The sequence below is a fragment of the Phoenix dactylifera genome, unplaced genomic scaffold (assembly GCF_009389715.1).
Source record: "Phoenix dactylifera cultivar Barhee BC4 unplaced genomic scaffold, palm_55x_up_171113_PBpolish2nd_filt_p 001506F, whole genome shotgun sequence".
NCBI classification, from domain to species: domain Eukaryota; kingdom Viridiplantae; phylum Streptophyta; class Magnoliopsida; order Arecales; family Arecaceae; genus Phoenix; species Phoenix dactylifera.
The window spans coordinates 72,262-94,632 of NW_024068816.1; the positions used below are offsets into that span (position 1 = coordinate 72,262).

Genomic DNA, 22,371 nt, shown 5'->3' on the forward strand with positions numbered 1-22,371 from the left:
ATATATATATATATATATACACACACACACACACACACATATTATGTTTCTTCTTATTTCCCCCCATCGCTCGCTTCGGATCTTCTAACAAGTGAAATAATCTCTCAACACTGTTGCCTTTTGTTCGAGAAAACATCAACAACTCTTTCAAACAATCATGATGGTAAGTTCATATCCGACAATGATGATGTTGAGAGGCATGGCTAGGTCATTTGTTAGAAGCTCTGCAGGCCAAGTGTAAGGAGAAATGAAAGAAAATGCAATAAATATTCTGATTTACTGAGAGAAAGTTGAGATTTATTTACAAACTTCACTGGGATCTTCATATGCAATTGAACTATAAAGTGAGGGGTTGCATGTAGCGGAAAAAGATAAATTACTTCATTCTGAAAAATTATATCACCTCTCCTCTGCTGATCCCTATAATCTTTGCCCTGACACACTTTAAATGAATCAGTAACACAGGCATTATCACCTTTTAGGGAATAAGATCACCATTAAACTAATTCATGCACATTCATTATCCATTTATTATAGTTACAATCGGCATTTCTCAACAGTCATGATTGAGAGAACCGAGAGTAACCATTCTACCAAACTATAGGCCAAGTGGTACATCAATCAAGTGTCTTCAAATATGCCTGTATGTCAGATACCAACAGGAAAAATGGCCATGGCCATACAAACTTTCCCGTGTAATTTACCACTCCATGATTCAAATAAGAAACATGGCTCTTCGGACATCCTACATCTCCAATTGGTCCCAATCATGTGATCCTTCTTCAAAAGTATAATCTGGTTGTTGAAGCCGGTTACGAGCCAATCTACTCATCACTGCAAGACCTGAATGTAACAAATATGACATGAAAAAATGTTGCAACAAACACCTGTGAAATATGCCAGCAAATGTAGTATCTAACATCCTTACAGTCAACTGAATGGACCAGCTGATGTTTTGCTTCAATTAGGAATACATATGGTGGGGTTTTATGCATTCTGAAAGGATGCACCAGAACATTTTTGAAATGCATCAAATGGATGACACCTACTTTCTTAGGCTGTTATACATGAATATTGTATGAATGTGCCAACATGGTAATCTATGAAATCAGGCAGACCTGATACCAGATCTTATGCAGTTATGTTGAATCTAATGCAATCATCCAAGTCATAAGAAGTCACACTTGCTAATTGTCCCTATAGGCTGCTATTTAGCTCTGTTTCATGCAAATCTCTCCCTGCAATGCATGGTCATTGAGAAAATTTACCTTCAACCATCTTGTAGAGAGAAGACCACCATCGATCTTTGGGGATCTCGCAGTGATCCAATGTCTCTTGAATTTCAATATCATGCTTCCCTTCCAGCACACTTTGGAGTGTGATAACAGCATCCTTTGTTCTTCTAAGTATGCTGTTCTCATCATCAATCTGTAGTTGTTGAAGGTTGTTTTGTGAAGATGTGAGGCTGACTGCAAGTGCAAATTGGGCAGCAGCTGCCCAGCGAGAAGAAGCCAACCATCTCCTTTGACCTTGTTGCTCCTGGGTCTCTTTCTTGCTAGATCTGTTCGCAGCAACCGTAAATACTAAACCCTGCCGATTTTTTTCCCAATGCAGACAATAGATGAAAATTAGAATTTGCAGTAAATAGGCTAATTTCAACGATAAAGTACTTCATGAACATAGATTCAGATGATAATAAATGAAAATTGTAAAACTCAATTTGATTATAATTTCTCAGGTATTCAGAGAGATGCTTAAACTTACTTACAAATCTAATAAAATATTATGTCTCTAGTTGGTTCAGTGATATGTTAGAGAGAGGCATCTTAATAAGGTGAAAGTTGGCATATTGTTTAATTTTAATTTTAAGGTAGCATTCCTTTTTTTTTTTTTTTGACACTTAGTTGTAATAAAACTACATATAGGGCCTATTTGGATATTCCTATAGAATTGAGTTGAAAATTCTGTGGGATTTGTGGATTGGGCTATCCATTTAAGCATGGTCCTGTATCAATCAAATACCACTCAACCCAAATCTTGTGGGAAGAGAAAAAAGATCTCCATAGGTCATTTTTGTTCTTTCTGCAGCCCAAAGGCTAGGATTTGGGCTGGGTTTGGATGGGATCTTAGAAAATTCATGATAGAAACGTCAACAGGGCTGATTCCTACCGATTTTTCAACCCAATCCTGTAAAAATATCCAAACAGCCCAATAGTTGGAAATAAACACCAAGGAAGCACAAAATGTCTAAGCAATAAAGGAGACATAGCTCCTCAAAGAAATCACCTAATGCCAAACTTTAATCAGATTAGGCTGCAGATCTGCTGATTATTGACGCATGTGAAATATTCTTTGCTGCTGTTTTTGTTGGTTTTTTGCTTTTCTTTCTTTTTTTTTTGGGGGGGGGGGGGGGGGGGGTGGGGGGTGGGGGAGCATGTTCGATGGTGGTTTATATTTTCTTTTTCGTTAATATGTCAAGTACTTGGTTCAAAGGCAACATAGAAATTTCCACACAGGATCAGTCCAAGAGATCTATGCCAGAACATTGTAATGAGTGAAATTGCTCCAAGTAGATTAGAGAAACCACTCTCAGTGTACTACACAAGCAGAATGTTAAATGACACTAAATATGCGTTCAGAGAATGGAAATCTCATGCATGAATCTTGATGATGATGATGATGATGATAACTAGTGGACCAAATGCTAAGAAGTCACCTGAATGTTCGAAAGAGAGGATCAGAAATCCAGATACAGTGAGTAGAGTTCCTTCAATCAGACAACTAATACAAGATAAGGTATTTGTCTGTTTGTACAACGGTTTGCCATTTTAACAAATGTGCACAACCATCCTTTGGAACTTAAGTAGAGCTTTTGGAGAAATATGCCCCAATTAATCCGTTCTAAAGTTTTCAATAAATGGCATTTTCCTGAGTTTGCACAAATGACACAGTGCTCATGGTCAAATTTGCATTATATCATCCAACTTTGTTTTTTAGAGGAGTGGAAGCATAAAATAATTTGTACATAAAAATAGTGTCATGGCACACTAAATTTCTCAAACCGTCATATTTTTTGACAAACAGAAGAATTTGATGCAAAACATATTTCATTCAACTGCTTCAAATTTCTTCCAGAAAACTATCATTTCATGCTAACAATTGCCAAGCATGCGGAGTGCGAGTTTCAAAACATCATGAAACCTTCAGATGTCTTGCCACCAAGGTGGTAGCACAGTTGGAACGGAGCTTTGTTTCCACCGGCGTGGTCCAGGTTCGAAACGCGCGGGCGTCGATTAAATGTAGGAACCGAATGCCCCCCGCTTGGACACGCTCGGTGAGAGCGCTATCTGGTCCACCTGGCACTGAGGTGGCGCTGGGGTGACGTACTCACACGTGGGGTGACCCACGGGTCGGGGAGGGTATAAGCAAAAATTTCTACTTGTATCAAACATTCCCCGGTGGAAGGGGGGCCTAGTGGGGGCTGCTACGCAGGTGAGGTTTCCTCTCCCCCTCCCCTCCTATCGTTTTAGCAAAAAAAGAAAAAAAAAAAAAAGCCCCTTCATATGTCTTTCTAGATGCTAGATAAAATGTCTTGAAAATGGTAAATGGCTATATGAAGGAAAAAGAATATTTGTCATAATCAATAAGCTATCATCTATGCAGCTTGATTTAGAGTCTGGAGTTCAAACAAGTTCGTGAATAAAACAATCAGAACTAACAATTTTTGCAACACACCATGTCAGCCATGCTATGTGATTTGCAGAATGAACGAAAAAAAGTAATCAGGAATCCTCGTTCAACATTTTTGATATATGATTCTTTCCATTCCATATGCCATTATTGAAGTAGCATTATCATATTATGTAACCAAACATTTAATTTGTTTTCTTTCTTCAATTTATGTTTGTGGGTAAGAACACAAATGACCTAGGAAAATGATAGAAATCCAAAAACGGAGGAATCAAAAGAATACTAAAATATAAAGAAAAAAATGATAATGTTAAAATAAAAAAGAAGATTAGTCTCCTAAGCCACTACTTAAATCATATTTCTAGTAGAACACGACAAGTATGGTATAAAACCATGTGCATATGGAGAAGATATCAGTATCCAAAAGATATCCTCTATCAGCAAATAACAAAAGAAAATTAAAAAAAAGGAAATGATGTGATAGTACCTGTAAGTATTGAGCATTGGCAGCTCCAGTACTCTGAACCATCTTGGAGAAAGCACCGTCCCCGTTCCGTAAAAGTTTCTCTGGAGTGTCAAATTCCAATACCTGCAGAAATAGTTAGTCGATGGCAATGGCAAAGTATTCCAAACCCTAACCTTCAAACAACTTTTGTTGAGCAAACATAACCAGACTCATGAATAATCATGCACCAAACAACCGTACCCATTTATATGTTAATAAGCAAATATAGTTACAGATTTCATACACATACTGATTAGACAAGAACATTGACCACACAAGACAACATATTCTTTTAGGCTCATTATGAAGCAGGTCTGGCCTGATGACACACAGCATTTTAATGTGAATTCTTGAGATATCATTCCATGTGGCTCATTATTTCCTTGTTAGGAAGTATTCCAAAGCTAACCATCCAGTGTTCCCTTAATGACAAATGACTTCTTAAAACAAATAATTTCTTCATTTACTTACCAAAAAGAGAAAATAGACAACAAAAGGACTTCATTTATCAAAGTTTCACAAATTTACCGGTGGAAGGTTTAAGGTGTAAGAAATGTGAACACCAGGTAGCAATATTAGGACTTGATATTCATGTTGGTTAGCATATACTGATGATATTATCATCTTTTGTGAACACCAATTAGAACCATAAATAGTTATTTGGTGACCAAACCATTTCTTAAAAAGATAGGCAGATCCACGTAAAACAAGCACAGATACGAAAATGCTAAGGTTAATCATTGGTAAAACAAACATATTCATGTTGGTTAGTATATACTGATGATATTATCATCTTTTGTGAACACCAATTAGAACCATAAAGAGTTATTTGGTGACCAAACCAGTTCTTAAGAAGATAGGTTGATCCACATAAAACAAGCACAGATATGAAAAATGCTAAGGTTGACCTTTGGTAAAACAAACATATGGTCAAATAAAAGTGTCACATGGTGTCATGGATGTAGGAATTCAAATTTGCAGGAAACCACCCAAACTTTTCACTAAGAAAGAAATGGAAATTTGATACTTTAAGCTTAACAGAACCACATAAAATAAGAGTAGCATCTACCAACATCCATGAATGTGCATGGAGTGTATACCGTTAGCGTATATGATGCAGCACCAGTGCGGGGAAAGAGGAGAAGAAGGAAGAACAAGAGAAGGAGAAGGAAGAAGAGGTTGTAGAGACGCAGGAAGAATAGAGGAGGAGAGGAGAAAAAAAAGAAGAACGTAGGGGGAAGAAAATTCCAAATCACTTCATTAACCCTAATCAACATAAAAGTCCCCTATAAATAGGGCCCAAATAAGAACAATTAAAATAAAACCCCCTTACACAAAATAATTCCCAATAAACCCAAAATACACAAATGAACCCTAAAATGCAAATAACCCAGAGATAAAATAATAAAATAAACATGCAAATAAACTGGTGGCCTAGCTGATGTCCCCATCAACTCCTCCCGGGTGGAAAAAACTCGACCACGTCAAGTGCAGATCTGGTCGGCTATCGTACTGCTCCAGAAAATCAGGGTCAAGGCGCTGCAACTCGGCTCGCGAAATCCACGTCACATCTGATTCGGGTCGACCTTTCCACCGAACAAGATAACGTTGGTAGCTTCCTCTCCTGGTAGAAATAACCTGCTCATCTAATATATGTTCTTTGTGTTCTCTGCGTGCATGAAACTTTGAAGGTGGAGGCTCAATAGCAGGTGCTGGGTCAGGGTGATCAACAACAACGGGTGTATCAACAAAAGGATCAGAAGGAATGAATGTGGACTTCTTGTATGGGACTAAATCTTTAATATTAAATGTCGCACTAATCCCATAGTCTTCAGAAAGATCTACAACATAAGCATTAGAACTGATTTTCTTTAAAACTTTAAACGGTCCCGCACTACGAGATTGCAACTTTTTAAACGTTCCCGAAGGGAGTCGTTCAGGTCTAATTCTTACCATGACATAATCGCCTACATTCAATTCTTTATAACGTCTGTGCAAATCAGCAAGGGATTTATATTTTAAATTATTAGAGTGAATATGTTTGCTGATCTCCTGATGCAATGAATGCAAGTGTGAAGCAAATGATTGTGCAGACTCAGAGACTCTATGTTGATGAGACATGGGAATCAAGTCTATGGGCTTCCTAGGTTTATATTCATTCACCACTTCGAAAGGACTCACGCCTAAGGACCTATTGACCGAACTATTATATGCAAACTCGACGGTCGGTAACACTAAATCCCAGGTCCTAGTATAGGCCGACGAAAATTTTAATTTAATGCCAATCATGTGTCCAAGAATTTTCCTAAAGGAACTCACGAAGCTAACATCTCTATCAGATATAATAGGTGTTGGAAGGTCAGGAGGTCTAACGACTTCATTGAAATAAAGTTTGGCAACTCTAGAATTGTTAGAAGTCTTAGGACATAGGAGAAAAGGAGCCATATCTGAAAAATGGTCCACAATCATAAATATGGAATCGTGCTTGATATAGGTACGAGGAAGTCCCAATACGAAGTCCATATTGACATCTTGCCATGGGATCGTGGCACTAGACAATCTAAGAGGTCGTTCAGCCTAGGGATGGAAAAACGATACTTAACCGTAATTTTATTGGGGATGCGGAGTGTGGGTATAGCACAGGGGCTCAAACTCTCACGAATATACCCTCGAGTGAGGAGTTTGTCAACTTCACATTTCAGTTCAGTGTGGTCGTTTGGGTTGAGCCTATGATGGGGAAAAGTTGGCACGGATGCTCCAGGAATGAGGTCAATGACGTGCTGGAGGTCACGCATCGCAGGAAGTGTATCTGAAAAATCCTGAGAGAAAACAGAGTGAAACTCCTCCAACAAGGAAACTACTGCGGGTGGGTGCTCAGGATTCGACCCCACATTGATAACTCTAGCCACAAGGTTAGACACAGGTGATTGGTTGTCGATATCTTTCATTACCTCGTTCGAAGTAATGATGTGAAGTGATTTATCTTTCTGTAGGGTAGCACTCTTTTTTGTAGAGGCGGGCTCTCGGGAAGGTAATGAGTTCAGTATAATTTTCCGACCCTGGAACATAAAGCTACACGAATTCGAACGTCCATGAAGTGTGACGTCCCTATCGTATAACCAAGGTCTCCCTAGAATGACTTGACCTACGTCCATCGGAAGGCAGTCGCACCAGATCTCGTCTTTATAACATAGGAATTGAATCGGGACAAGGCATCTTTCCGACACCGAGCTGGATGTCTTATTTACCCAGAATACCTTATATGGGTTGGGATGAGGGGTAGATTTCAGGCCGAGGCGGGAAACAACTCCAGACGCAATGGCGTTGATGCAACTCCCGCTATCAAATAGGATTTTGCATGTTTTATCATTGATCTTAAAAAACGTGTAAAATAGGAAGGTTCTACGCCAATCTTGTTCGATCTTGGTTTGAGCTAGAGTACACCGAACCACATGAAGCCTAGGATTTTGGTCATTCCGATCAGTGGGCTCATTTTGGGGTTTAGACTGGATAAACTCTAACCCGGGCTGTTCGTCTCCAAAGTCTTCTACAAAATCCTCGATGTTTGGTTCATAGACTTCTTCAACATATTCAGTCTCCTGGGTTCCTACTTCAAGTTCAGTCATTAGATAGGTCTTGGCATTACATTGGGACGCGATATGGCCAAACTTTTGGCACCTGAAACATTGGTTTTGGCTTCTAGAACGAGGATTGGGACCTAGTATACCCTTTTCTTTATCATTTGAAGAGTTCTGGACAGGTTTCGGGGATGTTCGAATCGATGCTTGGCTAGGGCCGGGCTGGTTAGAAGGATTGGGAAGCTGCCTGGGTTGTGGGAGGTAGTTTTGATTAGGTCGAGCTCCTGGGGCCATGGGTCGAGGGTCGGTACGCCTCACTACAGGGGCTTGTAAGAAACTATCTACATCTTGCGCCAACTGGTATGCTTGGCCAAGAGTAGTAATCTCTCGGAGGATTAGTTCTTTCTGGATCTCCTCGCGGAGTCCTGCCCGAAACCTAGAGAGAGTAATAGTCTCCTCTTCGATTACACCGCACCTCATGTGAAACTCCTCAAATCGTGCAATGTAATCGGCAACGGTTGAAGTCCCTTGAGTTAGTTTCTGCCACCTATCCATAAGACGTCGGTAAGAGAATGACAGATACTTCTCATTCAGTTTTTCTTTCATATCCTCCCAGGTGGTGATACGAGGAAGCCTTTGGGTCTCACGCATATGTTCAACGTTATGCTAGTACCAGTGAGCTTGCCCAATAAGCTTCATTTTAGCAAACCGTACTTTTCTATCATCAATCATGTCGTACCACTCAAAATAATTATCCATGGCTGCTCTCCAATCAAGGTACACGCTCGGCTCTAATTGACCAGCAAATGTGGGGGCATCTACTCGTACGGTACGAAGTAGTCGCTCGTCAAGATCGCGCTGGTGATCAGGAGGAAGTTGGTTCCTAGGGGGATGGAAAAAAGCTACAGGTGGTGTGGCCAAACCAAGCTCGGGATAAGCTGCGATTGGGGTTGACGGTTCAGGATTCCTAGGATGTTGCACTAGAGCATGGATCTCTCGTTTGAATTTGTCTCGGTCAACTCGTAATGCAGCTAATTGGTCCAAAATATCTTGTAGAACTCTGGGGTCCATGGTGGGTAAAGGGGTCTGAGACTCAGTGAGAAGGTACTCTCTACCACTACGGGTTGGCATGCAGGGACTACTCTAGTTGATATGATATGCAATGCTACTAATGAATCCTAACTTACCAAATGCAATGTAGGACAACCTACTAATACAATCTACTATGATTCGGAAATCAGCAATTTTTTACAAAAATAACTTAAAATTAAATACTACTGATTTGTACTTTGGTTATTTCAGAATTAAGGTAGAAAATTAGTCACTATAAGAAATTCGGTTGCAAATACGTGTTACGGTCGCTCAAAATCCGAAAGTTATCTGATCTATGGATGTTGAGAACTGTCCTGTCGCTAAGGTGTACTAATTTAATATTTAGATTTAAATGGTGGGTAGGACGGGTGTGGTGGTAAATGTTCTAGGTTTTGCAGTTTGACAATAAAATAAGTTTCAAAATGGGACTGTCATGCAAAAGAATTAGAACATAATTAGATAAACAAGCCAGAAAAGTAGAAACCTATCATCTGTCGTGAAGTAGTCGACCAAAATCGTGTGCTCATGGGCGATGATCAGAAGTGTGGTTGCAGCTGATGGACCCTTTCAGTTGGCGTCTACTTGGATCTTTTCACAGTGCCTCTGCGAGTCTGCTGGGCTTGACAAATGGAGGAGAGAAGGGAGAAAGTAATCTGATCTCGGTTTGGCGTAGCCCCTGCTGGTTGTACCTGTGGGGACTGGGGAGGCAGCCGGGGCGGATCCAAAACTTGCGGGTTGCGGGCTGCTGGTTCGGGGCCTATAAAGAGGAAGCTAGCGCAGGCCCGACACCTGGGCCCCAGGGAAGTAAATACGGGGGCGTGTGGGTCGGTGGGATTGGGTGAGTGCGAACACAGGGGTGGGGCGAAGTGGGTTGGGGCTGGCAGCTTAGTGAGACGGAGGGGGAAGCCGATTTGGTGACGGTTGAGGCCGATGGTAGGGGAAAGAGGGGGGGAGGGCGGGCTGCCGGCGAAGAGACGTCGGAGCTCGGCGGAGGCAAAGGGGAGGAGAGGTGGCGGGGTGCTCGGGTGGCGCGGTGTGCGGCGGAAGGGAGATGGGGGGGCGGACTGCTGGCGAAAAGACGTCGGAGCTCGGGTGGTGGGTGGCGGGACGATGGCGGCCACAGAAGGAGGTGAAGCGGCACCGCGGGGAGACGAAGGGGCACCACGGACTCGGCGACGGCGTAGCAGCGCAGGCGGCACGGCGGACGCTGTCAATTCAGAAACGGGGAAGAAGATGGTGGCGGCTTGGCTGCGACGGCTTCGACAAGGGCAGCGACGGCAAGGCGACGACGACGGCAGCGGCGGCGGACGCCAGCAGCGGCGGCGGACGCCAGCAGCGGCGGCGGACGCCAGCTACAGATCGTGGTGACGACGGCGAAGACGATGGCGATGGTGGCGGCGGAAACCCTTTGGGTTTCCTCTCGGCAGAACAGAGGTAAGTTTTTTTTTTTTTTGGGACACGTGCGGGTCACGTGAACCTACAGTTTTTTTTTTTTTTTTTTGGAACCGGGCTAATGGGTTGCGGGTTAACGGGCTCGGTACTTACCCGTTAGAGCTTCCTTCAACCTCCCAACGGTTCGGGAGGACGCCGATCTTCGTGGCGGCGGCGGCGGCTGCGGGCCCGGGGCAGGGATCACGACGGCGGCTCCACGACCTGCGGCGGCGGCGACAAGATCATGGCCACGGCTTCGTGGCCTGCAGCGAAGATCGGCGACGGTCCCCTCTATGGACCCGACGCCGACGGTTGGTAGCGGACGCAATACACTCGGGACGGCGGCGCTCTCGTGGGGCTTGATACCGGCGGCGTGGGCGACCGACGGGGTTCGGCGCTGTTGGCGGCACCTAGTGGTGGCAATGGTGGCCTCGGGCGCGGTGACGGGTGGAAGGAGGAAAGCAGCCGCAAGGTTTCCCCTTTTTTTTAATCTGTTGAAAACCGAGAGTGACAGAGAAGGGAAAGAGCTGGATCGTGGCCTTGGCAGCAGGGGCAAAGCCAGTCTTGCTCTGATACCAAGTTGATGCAGCACCAGTGCAGGGAAAGAGGAGAAGGAAGAACAAGAGAAGGAGAAGGAAGAAGAGGTTGTAGAGACGCAGGAAGAATAGAGGAGAGGAGAAAAAAAAAAGAAAGAACGTAGGGGGAAGAAAATTCCAAATCACTTCATTAACCCTAATCAACATAAAAGTCCCCTATAAATAGGGCCCAAATAAGAACAATTAAAATAAAACCCCCTTACACAAAATAATTTCCAATAAACCCAAAATACACAAATGAACCCTAAAATGCAAATAACCCAGAGATAAAATAATAAAATAAACATGCAAATAAACTGGTGGCCTAGCTGATGTCCCCATCAGTATATAGTATCATACAAACATTCTGATGGCACAATACAACATGGTACATGCTAGACAAACATCAGATACTACAACATAGATTTGCGTGTCCGATAAGTAAACCACAACTTATAGTGTTAAAGTCAAGTACATTAGAGAAAGGATAAGAGTTGCACTCATTGATAATTAACTGGTTTGTACTGTCTGAGATGGTACGTGCATGTGCAATGATGAAAGACAGCCTCATTAGGAGAACAACGTGGAAAAGTTTTAAGGATTAAAAGAAGTGGGAAGAAAGAGCCTCATATGAATGAACAAGGGTTTGGAAAACTTGACAATGTTAAAGGATATGCACCTGGAATAAATGGTGAAGAATAATGTACATAGTCAACCTCAAAATGTTGGGATTTATCTGGTGGTTATGGTTAATATATTCAGAATAAAACAATAATGCATATCCTTATTTATCCCCCACATGGCTTAGACTTAGCCTTTCCTAAGCATGAGGTGCCTATATTACTACATCAATTAAACAGTTTGCCAAAAATAAATGTCCAAAAATCCTAGTCTATCAAAGTGTCCAAGTCTAAGTTTATGTAGAAGCTACAGAATATTCCAGAAAAAATTTCGAAGTCAATTTTGGAGTCCTAAACAAGGACCATAGGTGATCAATACATAGTAGAAGATGCCTTAAAAGAATGTTAAATTGGCCCACACACATAAGACAAAGTTATAAATATATGCGACTAATCTGCCAGTCAGAGAGAGAGAGAGAGAGAGAGAGAGAGAGAACTTGCATGTGGACATACCATCCAAGTAAAATGATTGCAAAGCAACAACTTGTAGATTTAAGGATTACCTGACCAGAACTAAGGAGAAGAAGACGGTCACAATCAATGATTGTATTCAAACGGTGGGCTATAATGAGCATTGTACAAGATTTGAATTCTTCTCTGATTGTTTTTTGGATAAGAGCATCAGTTCTAACATCTACAGCTGCAGTTGCTTCATCAAGAACAAGAATTTTTGATCTCCGCAGCAATGCACGAGCAAGACTTAGCAGTTGTCTTTGACCAACACTAAAATTTTCCCCAGCCTCAGAAACCTTCGGAAATTGCAAGTTTGAATAAGTCACTACCTTGTATATGATTAATTTGATGAACAAATAAGAAACTAAATTATTTCTATCATTGTGTATTAAGCATGCCAATTTACCTTTAAAGATATAATTGATTACAACTAATAGACTTCACAAAGAGCCTAATTACTTACACACTGACAAAAAAGAAAATGGTATTGTTAGCAAATGAATGCTTTCCACATTTTTTTAGTGTTTGACAGGCTCCAATAATACAAATTACAATAACACAATTCAAATATTGATGTTTTAACCCATAATGTTCCGAAATCATTAGATATTGTATCTTGTTCTTATATTGTAAAAGTAAACATTTTACTTCATGATCCCACAACTTCATCAAATGACTATACTACATGGTATGGGAGATGAAGGTATAACAACTATCACTACAGACACTATACATTTTGATTTGTGATAATATATTGTCATACAGGTAGAACAAATAGCCTTGTGAACAATTGAAAGCTTTATTTTCTTTTTTTTGCTGTTGTTGTAATTAAACACAATTAAGCGTCAAATCAACAAAAAATTGCAATATTAGTGCCACACAAACGTGCCTATCCATGCTGAAAAGATAATATACAAAATATGAAGCCTAAGCTCCATTATGTTAAAAATGATTCTGAGTTCTTCCACTATTTTGCTGCAACTGGTCACTGACCATAAGTCTTAAACAGAAAACAAGGAAAGAAAAAAGAGAGGGACCATGAAGCCATTACAAATGCATCTTATTCTACCAGAAGAAAGACTGCTGAAAAAAGGATGCAGGCATATGAATACCTCAGCATCAAGCCCCAAAGCATTCCTCCGGATGACATCTTTTAAATGTGCTCTCTCCAAGGCCTCCCAAAGATCTGCATCACTGTGCTCACTGAAGGGGTCCAGATTAAATCGGACAGTTCCTTGACACATATATGGGAAAGATAGTCAAAATTTGAAAAGGAGGGCGTAAAGAACATAGCAAGAATCATTGATGGAAATCAATCCTCCCAATTTGTTCTTTGGAAAATGGGTTAATTTTACATCTGTTCAACAAACTATAGGTCACAGGAAGCTTTAGAATCTGCAGGATCATCAACAGCAGTTTACCCATTACTGCAGATGGTTATACAAAATTGTACTTCTTTTAGGTTGATATAAACAGCTATCTTATGCTTTTTCATAGTGACTGATGATCGAAATACCCAATCATATCCAGAAACTAAAATCATTACATTATTTAAGTAAACATGGTTGCAACATCAAAAAACCAAACTAATCTGTCGTATTAACATTTCAGCAATCTTTCTTTAAAAGGGGAAAAAACATTTTACTCATCCAAATATATAGATAACAAACCTTCTTCGAAGAACTCACCAGCCTTACTCTAACTTTGCTAGCATCTTAGAATTTATAGTGATAAATATTACAACATGAAGATAAATCAAATGACCTAGCATATTTGTGATATTCAGAAGAAACAAGGTATCATTATTAATCTAACAAGATCATCAAGAATTCTTCCTACTAAATATGCAAATAGAGTGTTGCAAACTGGATGTTCTATCCAAGAAATAAATGCATAACTAAAAGCCTCCCAAAGAGAAAGGTATACCTAGTTAGATAAGACAGTCATGCTTTGGTTCTTGCTGTATGAAATATAGGAGTTCAAAAACTTTCAAATTACACCATGGTAACAAGAATTGTTATTTGTCTGTTATTAAGTGTTCTTTATGGGTAATGGAAATAACATACCTGAAAATAGAACAGGCACTTGTGGTATTATCCCGAGGGCATTACGCAAATCCCAAAGACCAAATTTTGAAACATCATAATCATCAATAAATATTTTTCCTCTTTCCAGCTCCACCATCCGAAATAAAGCATTAAGCATGCTAGATTTTCCAGCCCCAGTCCTCCCAACTATTCCAACCTTTTCACTTGCTTCAATTGTGAATGATATGCCATGAAGGACAGGAGGAAGTTCTGGCCGGTACCTAAGAACAACATCTTGAAATTTTATAGCTCCTGATGATGGCCAACCTGATGGTGGTCTATTGTTTTCAATAATAGTAGGAGCCTCAGAAGGCAAATCTATATATGTCCCAACTCGCTCAACAGCATTTAAACTATTTTCAGCAAGACTTGCAAGTCGCAGGACAGCAGTCAATAGGTTGGTAATATTTAAAGCATAAGTAAGGAGCAGACCCATCGTTGATGCAAAAGCCTTCTGATTTTCTGAACGTTGGTTTTGCAAAACAGCAAAAGTTGCTGTAAACCAGATCATTATGCCTCCCAATGTCTCTAAACGAATAGCAAGCCACCGATTTGCACCAATATTTACAAGTGTAAATCTAACATTGTTGTCCATTGATTTACCATTAATGTTGGCTATTCTATCATATGCTTTATATGCACGGATAGTTGACAGACCATTCAATGCTTCTCCAAATTGGGCATAGACAGGAGATCTAGTTATGGAATCCAAACGCTTAGCTTCACGGGCAGTACTCTGCAAAAGCAATATCAATAACAGAAGTTCAAACACCACAACCACAGTCAACTGCTAGAAACTACGTAATCTGCAACTATGTAACAATTGACCAATTTGCTATGTCTGGTGATTAATCATTTACATGAGATGTCAAAGTAGTCAGTATGTAATACACCTATCCTATGTGCATGTAGCTCTATTACAATTTGGAGATGGCTTTTCAAACTGTCATGATGTAAACCATTATACAGAGAATGACGAGAATATATAAACCAATATATTAGAATGGAAGGACTGTAGATACCATGCTGATTGGACGTAAAATCAACCATCACATAGCATTAATAATCAGTAGAACAGAGAGAACTTAGAATCTGCACCTACAGAGGATAAAAAAATGGAAAGTTAAGTGAGTTCCATGGTAACATGCATTAAATGTTAGATGAGAACCTCACAAGGCACTCGCATAGTTCTGTAAGGATCAGAAAAAGAAGAGGACAGATTAAATTCAGTCCAGGGTAACATGCACTAAATATTAGAGAACCCCACAAGGCGCTCTCATATTTCTGGAAGGATCAGAAAAGAGGACTGAAACAGAAGAAAAAGCAGCTGGTACATGTCTGAATGAAAATTTAACAAACTTCTCAGACTAAGATTCCATAATTCATATGAAAAATTGGCCATCTAGGATTCAGAAACGCAGCTGAACATTAGATTACATTAGTGTAAAATTGCAATTATTAGTTTATCTGTAAAGTGTTCCCCATGCTTTGTATATCAAAAGATGTGATATGTGCAAGGCATCACAAGTCCCCAGATCGAGTTCAGAAAAGCATTTCTTAACTCTATTAACCGAGTATGCTTGGTGTTACAAAATCAATGAATCTGATAGATCCTAATTTATCAGGCATTTAGCAATCAGTGACAAACATATCATGAAATAATGACCAAGCACATTAATCTTAGAACCATTGTATATGTTGGCAAAAGAAAATGCATATCTTTAATAAATTAGCAATAAAACCAATAGTATTGCATGTTTAATACCATAAATTAACAAACAAAGAAACATGACACTTCAAGTTGAAATGAAATACTGTACCTGATAGTATAAATAGGCTGCATAAAACAAGATCAGGAGTGGCATTATGGCCCAGAGAGATAAGGAGCTCACAATGCCTATGAGAACAAATGTTGAACAGAGCTGCGAGAACTGTCCCATAAACATATTTACATAGACAGCAACATTGCGATCGATATCACCTAAATCTTTTGCAAACCTATTGATGATCCGTCCAAGTGGATTGGTGTGAAAGAAAACCATTGGAGCTCTTAATATAGAGTGAAGCATGTCATTATGTAGCCTCTTGGCAGCATAGAGACTTGAGATGATCAACCAGTAAGAGTTTGTTAGCGTCACCAGTACCTAAAAAAATGTCAGAACATGAAATTTTATTCAGAGCAATAACTAGGAAGCTTTTATATACTGCTGAACCTGAATCCTATCTGAAACTGTTGACAATTCTCATCACAAGAATTTAGAACAATATGGTATGACTTTAACAACTCGCATAAATACCTGCCCAAAAGATATAAGTGCATATATCAGAACATAAAAACCAGGTCCGTGGCTCTTCAGGGAGCTTTGATCCGTCCAAACACTCAACCATGTGCTACTTGAAACCCGGAGAACTTCAGTCAAGGTATAGCAAGAAAAGAGTATGATAACCACCCAGAGTCCGCCCAATGCATTTTTGTATCTGGAAAAAAGCAATATCAAGTGAATAATCTCACATAACAACATCAACCACATATAACTTAAAGTGACAAAGCAAAGAAATCAACAATATAAAGCATGATCAACATATGCAAGTTTTCTGGTGTAGAATAGTTCCCTGATTATTATAACTATTTCTGGCCAAAAATAGTGTCTCCAATGAATTCAATGGTAGTGTTTATAAATTACATATCTTTTAAAATATGTTGCTAACAATTTGAAACAATTCCACATTCCCAAGAATAATCCAGGTAACAACATTTTCAGAAAATTTAGAATTTAGAGCCTATTTGGCATCGCTTTTATCTCTTATTTTTCATTTACAAAAACAAGATCACAAAAAAAGAGAAAAAAAAGCATGTTTGGTTCTATATTTTTTATTTTCTATTTTTTAAAAGTCAATTTCATTATTTCTAGAAAAAATGAAAGTATGCAAATCTTGCTTTCATTATGTACAAAAATAAGAAACTCATATATTTTACCATCACCCAGTCGCCACCATCGCCGCCACTATCACCATTGCTGTCTCCACCACCACCACCATTACCACCATCACCACTATCATCTCCACCATCACTGCCATCCCACACCACCAACACACCGTCGCCACCACGACCTCTACCGCACTAACACCACCATCATCCCCATCATCACCACATCATAAATGCCCCCAACACCACCGCCGCCATCACCACTACGACCTCCATTGTCTCTGCCACAACTATTACCACCTTAGCAGCCATTATCATATTATGCTTTAAAAAATAATTGACTATATCAAACATGTTTATATTTTCAAAAATTTAGAAATAAACAAAAATAAAATTTTTATTTTCTATTTCTGAAAAATAAGAAAAATGAAAGTGATCCCAAATGGCCCCTTAGTTCCTAAATTAACAAGAAGTTTAATAAACTAAAATTTACAAAATATGGTGACATTAACAGCAACAGCAAAACCTAAACACATCAGGTTGAGATCAGCTGCAGAGCATAACTCCAGCAAAGACTCCTATAGTTTAGAGCAAGAAACTATGATCGGATGTCAACTTAATGTCAACCCTCCTAGCTTTGCCAGCAATTCCTGGCTTGCATTAATTGGGCAGGTGGATAGTTAATGGAGTGGGATTGGTGAGCATGCACATGAGTAGAGTGTACCAGCACATAAATGCTAACAGCATTGATGATCAAATAGGATGTTCCATAGGCAAATATAACTTGGTCTGGATCCACACCTCTAACCTCAACAAGCAATACCAACATGATGACTTAGTCAATGCCAAAATCTTGCAAGTAAATCAAGATAAACCTTTTTAAAACATAGAAAATGGAAGGGGGGTTCATCTGTCCAAGGATGTATACTAGAATTTCTACAAGATGTTCCAAGACAACACAGTTAAATTAACTTAAGAAGTCAAATAACCAACTGAAGCCAGGCTTCAAGATCTAAAGCTTCAATGATTCAATAGAAAATTCCAGCACATGGTATGCACATGATTATTCTCATAGAATCCTCAGCGTACAGAATGCATGTGAGAGGGGTAGGGATAGCTGTGATCTTCCAATCAGATAAATTAATTTTGCTACGCATATTATTTGATATCAAGACAGCTAGTTATCAGATGTGCACCTCTCTTGTTTCCTATTAAGAGTAAGAACTGGATTATGTGTAAATATGTCTTATAAATATGAAAATACTTAAAGCAGGGTGGAGATATGGAGATGAATAATCGCATAACAGACCAGAGTTTTGGTTTAATAGTAGAATAAAAATGTTGTTATGAACTCATTCAACTAGAAGAAAAGCCAATTAGAATTTTTACACTTGAATTCTAACCTTTCTAGGTAGTAGGAAAAGTTTTACCTTGCAAGTACCTTCAAGCTGACAACACCTGTTTCACGTTCCTCGTGTTTGATAAGAACAGACTTTCCTTCTTTTAGTTTTGATTTTTTCTCACTCTTCAACAAGCCATTCTCTTTCTTTATGACCTTGCCATATTCAGCATATTTTAAAGTCTCTTGACCAAGGTCTTCACCTTGTTTCTCTTCTGTCGGTTCCTCCATTGTCCCAGCATTTTCCATTAATTGTTGAAAGAGTACTCCATTGCTACTAAGTTCTTCATAGGTACCCTCCTCTTTCACCATGCCTTCATGAAGCAGGATAATCCTGTCCACATTTCTCAGAAAATGTAGTTGGTTGGTAACAAGCACCCTGGTCTTATTTTTCAGTTGATCCTTGAAACAATTATCAAATACCTGGACAAAAAATAGGAAAAACATGCAGATCAAAATAAAGCAAATGAAACCCTAGTGCTGAACTTCTAAGCAAGCAAGCAAGTTTGAAATACTGCAGCACAGGGGAGCACCAGTACTGTAGTATGCCACTAAATGGACTCATGGTTTGTCAATGTACTTGGGTACTGCACAAGGAAAGTACCTTGGGTCGCCTTAATACAGAATACCATACCACAGTGTGGTTAGTTCTTCAAACCTTGTAAGCAGGTTTATATGCCAATAAGTGATGAGGAAAGAGGATTCAGACTTCAGAATCCATGTTCATTGAAATACTGCAGGAACTTTCTGTTCTACTTTTATTTTAATGTAAGATAAAGGTGATCTTCATTTCTGCGCTCCATGAACAAGTTATTTCATACTTGATATGAAAATGTAGTCTCTTTACACATACCACCAGCCATAATTCACAGGATCCAATATAATGAATTTAACTGATCTGGATCCGCAAGAAGACGGTGATCACAGAAATTGTAAATGTGATGTGGGAATTTATTTCACATATTTTCTTAGTCTTAATTGTTTTATTTTAAAGTGTTTTGTATGTTCTTAGCTTATTTGTCTAGAATTTAGGTGTCTTTTACTTTTATTTAATTCTTGAAAATTCTTGGTATTTTGCAGGTGTTTAATTATTGAATTCAGTTGAAATTGGGCTGGTCTACTCAACCCAGAACACTGTTCGGTTTTTGGGTTCTAACTGGAGCTACAGATCTCCGTTTCATCTGTTATTTGGCTTGCTGGAAAGATAAGACGTAGACCTAAAACTTTTATGAAGATCACAAAACCAAGTTCTGCCGTTTTGAAGTCCAAAACGTAGCTGAAACGGAGAAGTCCGAATCTGTCCAGAATTTTACCGCAGCCCAGACCCTGTTTCGGTTTTCAGCTTGTATTTGGAGTTCTATAAGTCAGAATAAAGCAAACCCAGGTGCATTGGAAAGCTGAGAACTAGATCTAAAACTTTCATGAAGGGTCCGACTCCAGATTTTATCGTTTTGGTGTCTAAATCTAGCTGGAAGTCGAGTCATAAAATCAGCCTAGAATTCTGGATTTCAGCCAACAGATATGGGGGAAATCTATTTCAAAATTCAAAAAAAAGGAGAATCGGTTGGGAGAAGCGGAAGACCAGCAGATACGACGGGAATGGAAGGAGATAAGGAAGAAAAAACTCAGAGAATCTGGAATTCCGAGAGGAAGAAAAGCCAGGAATTCTAGGAAGAAAAAGCTGAAATTCTGGGAGAAAGAACGGAACGGAGGATTTTTGCAAATACAGAGTTTTTTTCCTTTCTCTAATATTTTTTTTTTATTTGTTGAATTGTTATTAAGGATGTTGAATGCAAATTTTAGTTATGATTTGCTAGTTTTCTTATCCTAGGGCTAGGATGTAGTCATTGAATTTTTGACATGAATTGAGTATGGTTGTATTGAATATCTTTTGTTAATTGCAATTTGATGATTTCGGTTTTCATTCTTGCAATTTACTGGCCATGAATTGCATGCTTAAGATGTTGAATGAAATAACGAAAGTTAAAGTTCAATATTAGTTGGTGAATTTATCAAACATTGGCGGTGTAGTTTAGAAATAAATACACACCCTTGTGACCTACATTCAAGAATTTCACAGATCATAATGAATTTATATTAATTTCTATGATCACGAAAGTAGACATAGGATTAATATAGATATAGATGTTATGCCTTGAAAGAGGATATCACATAAAAAAAAAGGGATTCGGTCATTGTAATTAGTACAATATTAACAATCAGATTTAAATTCATTGAAAGAATTCAATTGATGAAATCCAAGCCCTAGGAACCTTTCATATTTGATTTTTCAGGTTAAGAAATTGCAGTCAGTCACATCAATTTGGGGTCGTCTAAATAATATAGAAAATTTATAAATTGGTACTTGAATCACCTCCTTGTGGAAATGATACTCTTTTTACCCTGTTCTACTTGTCACGACCCATGTACTTGTGGTAGAGTATAGGGACTATCAAATTTTTTGGCGCCACTGCCGGGGAGGATTGTTTTTAATATCAATACAAATAATTTTCTGCATTAATTTAGACTGTTTTGTTCTTTTTGTTAATTTACGTTTTCTATATTTAGTATATGCCACGAAACTGTGAGCTAATTGAGCCTTTTGATCCAGAAATTGAAAGAACCCTACGAGCATTATGGAAACAACAAAGATTAGAGCTAAAGCAAAAACAAGCAGTAGCCATGGCAGATAACCAAGATAACCAGAATAAAAGGTTGTTGAGTGACTATGCCGTGCTGAATGTCAATGGTGCTCAAACCAGTATTGTGAAACCTACAGTCAATGCTAATAATTTTGAGATTAAGCCCGGTCTCATCCAGATGGTGCAGCAGGAGCTGTTTGGTGGAGGACCTGCTGAGGATCCACATGCACACCTTGCCAATTTCTTGGAGATTTGTAATATAATCAAGATGAATGGAGTTAGTGACGATGCTATTCGACTCCGACTTTTTTTCCAGGTATGTATGATGTAGATGGCATAAACATGTTGAATGCCAAGGTTGATTCTCTGGTAAAAATGTTCGGTAAGCTGGATAATGTGAATTCTGTTTCTAGTCCTGTATTGAGTTGTGATTGCTGTGGAGGAGCTCACATGAGTTCTGATTATATGCAGGTTCAATTTGTGTCTAATTATAACAGGCAACAGCAGCAGAACAACCCTTATTCCAACACATACAACCCAGGCCAACTTTTCATGGAAAGATCAAGGTAACCAAGGTAGCAGTTCTAGACCTCTCCATCCTCCAGGTTTCCAACCAAGACCATCCCAACCAGAAAGTAAGCAATCTTAGGAGATAGCTATTGAGAAGTTAGCCAATGCCAGTTCAGAGAGATTTGAGAGACCGGAAGCAAAGGTTGACCAGTTGGCGAGTTCCAATAAAAATGTGGAGATGCAATTGGGGCAGTTAGCCAATTCCATCAATTCTCGTGGGCAGGGTGATTTGCCTAGTAAGACAGAGGTCAATCCGAAGGAGCATTGCAAGGCAGTCACCTTGAGAAGTGGTAAGCAACTTGGTCAGGTAAGTGGTGAGACTGTAGTTGGTGATGAAGTAGACTATGAAGAGGTGAGCAAGAAGGTCGGTAAAGAAATTGAGGACCTAGCCAAGACACCATCCCCACTACCACCAGTCGAACCTTATGTTCCTCCCATTCCTTTTCCTCAAAGGCTTAAGCAGAATAAAATTGATCAATAGTTTGAGAAATTTTTGAAAGTGTTTAGGCAGCTTCACATTAATATTCCTTTAGCAGACGCCTTAGCACAAATTCCTGCATATACAAAATTTTTAAAGGAGATCATGTCTAAAAAGAGAAAATTGGAAGATTTCGAGACCATTGCCTTGACGGAGGAATGCAGTGCCATTATTCAGAATAAGCTTCCACCAAAGCTAAGAGATCCAGGGAGTTTTTCTATTCCTTGTACTATAGGTGATGTTGATTTTTCTAGAGCTTTGTGTG

At 39.4% G+C, this 22,371-nt stretch overlaps 1 protein-coding gene across 1 annotated transcript; it reads right to left on the reverse strand.

The window, feature by feature from the left end:
• Positions 1 to 359: 359 nt before the first annotated feature.
• On the reverse strand, positions 360 to 18,903 carry LOC120108707 (ABC transporter C family member 2-like). The gene is made up of 9 exons (XM_039122395.1): positions 18,448 to 18,903; positions 16,389 to 16,569; positions 15,912 to 16,235; positions 14,071 to 14,827; positions 13,117 to 13,238; positions 12,055 to 12,300; positions 4,178 to 4,279; positions 1,269 to 1,590; positions 360 to 843 (listed from the first exon to the last, which is right to left on the reverse strand). Exons 1-9 carry the CDS (start codon positions 18,861 to 18,863, stop codon positions 746 to 748), a joined length of 2,568 nt encoding a protein of 855 aa, XP_038978323.1. The 5' UTR covers positions 18,864 to 18,903; the 3' UTR covers positions 360 to 745.
• Between the last annotated feature and the right edge of the window lie 3,468 nt (positions 18,904 to 22,371).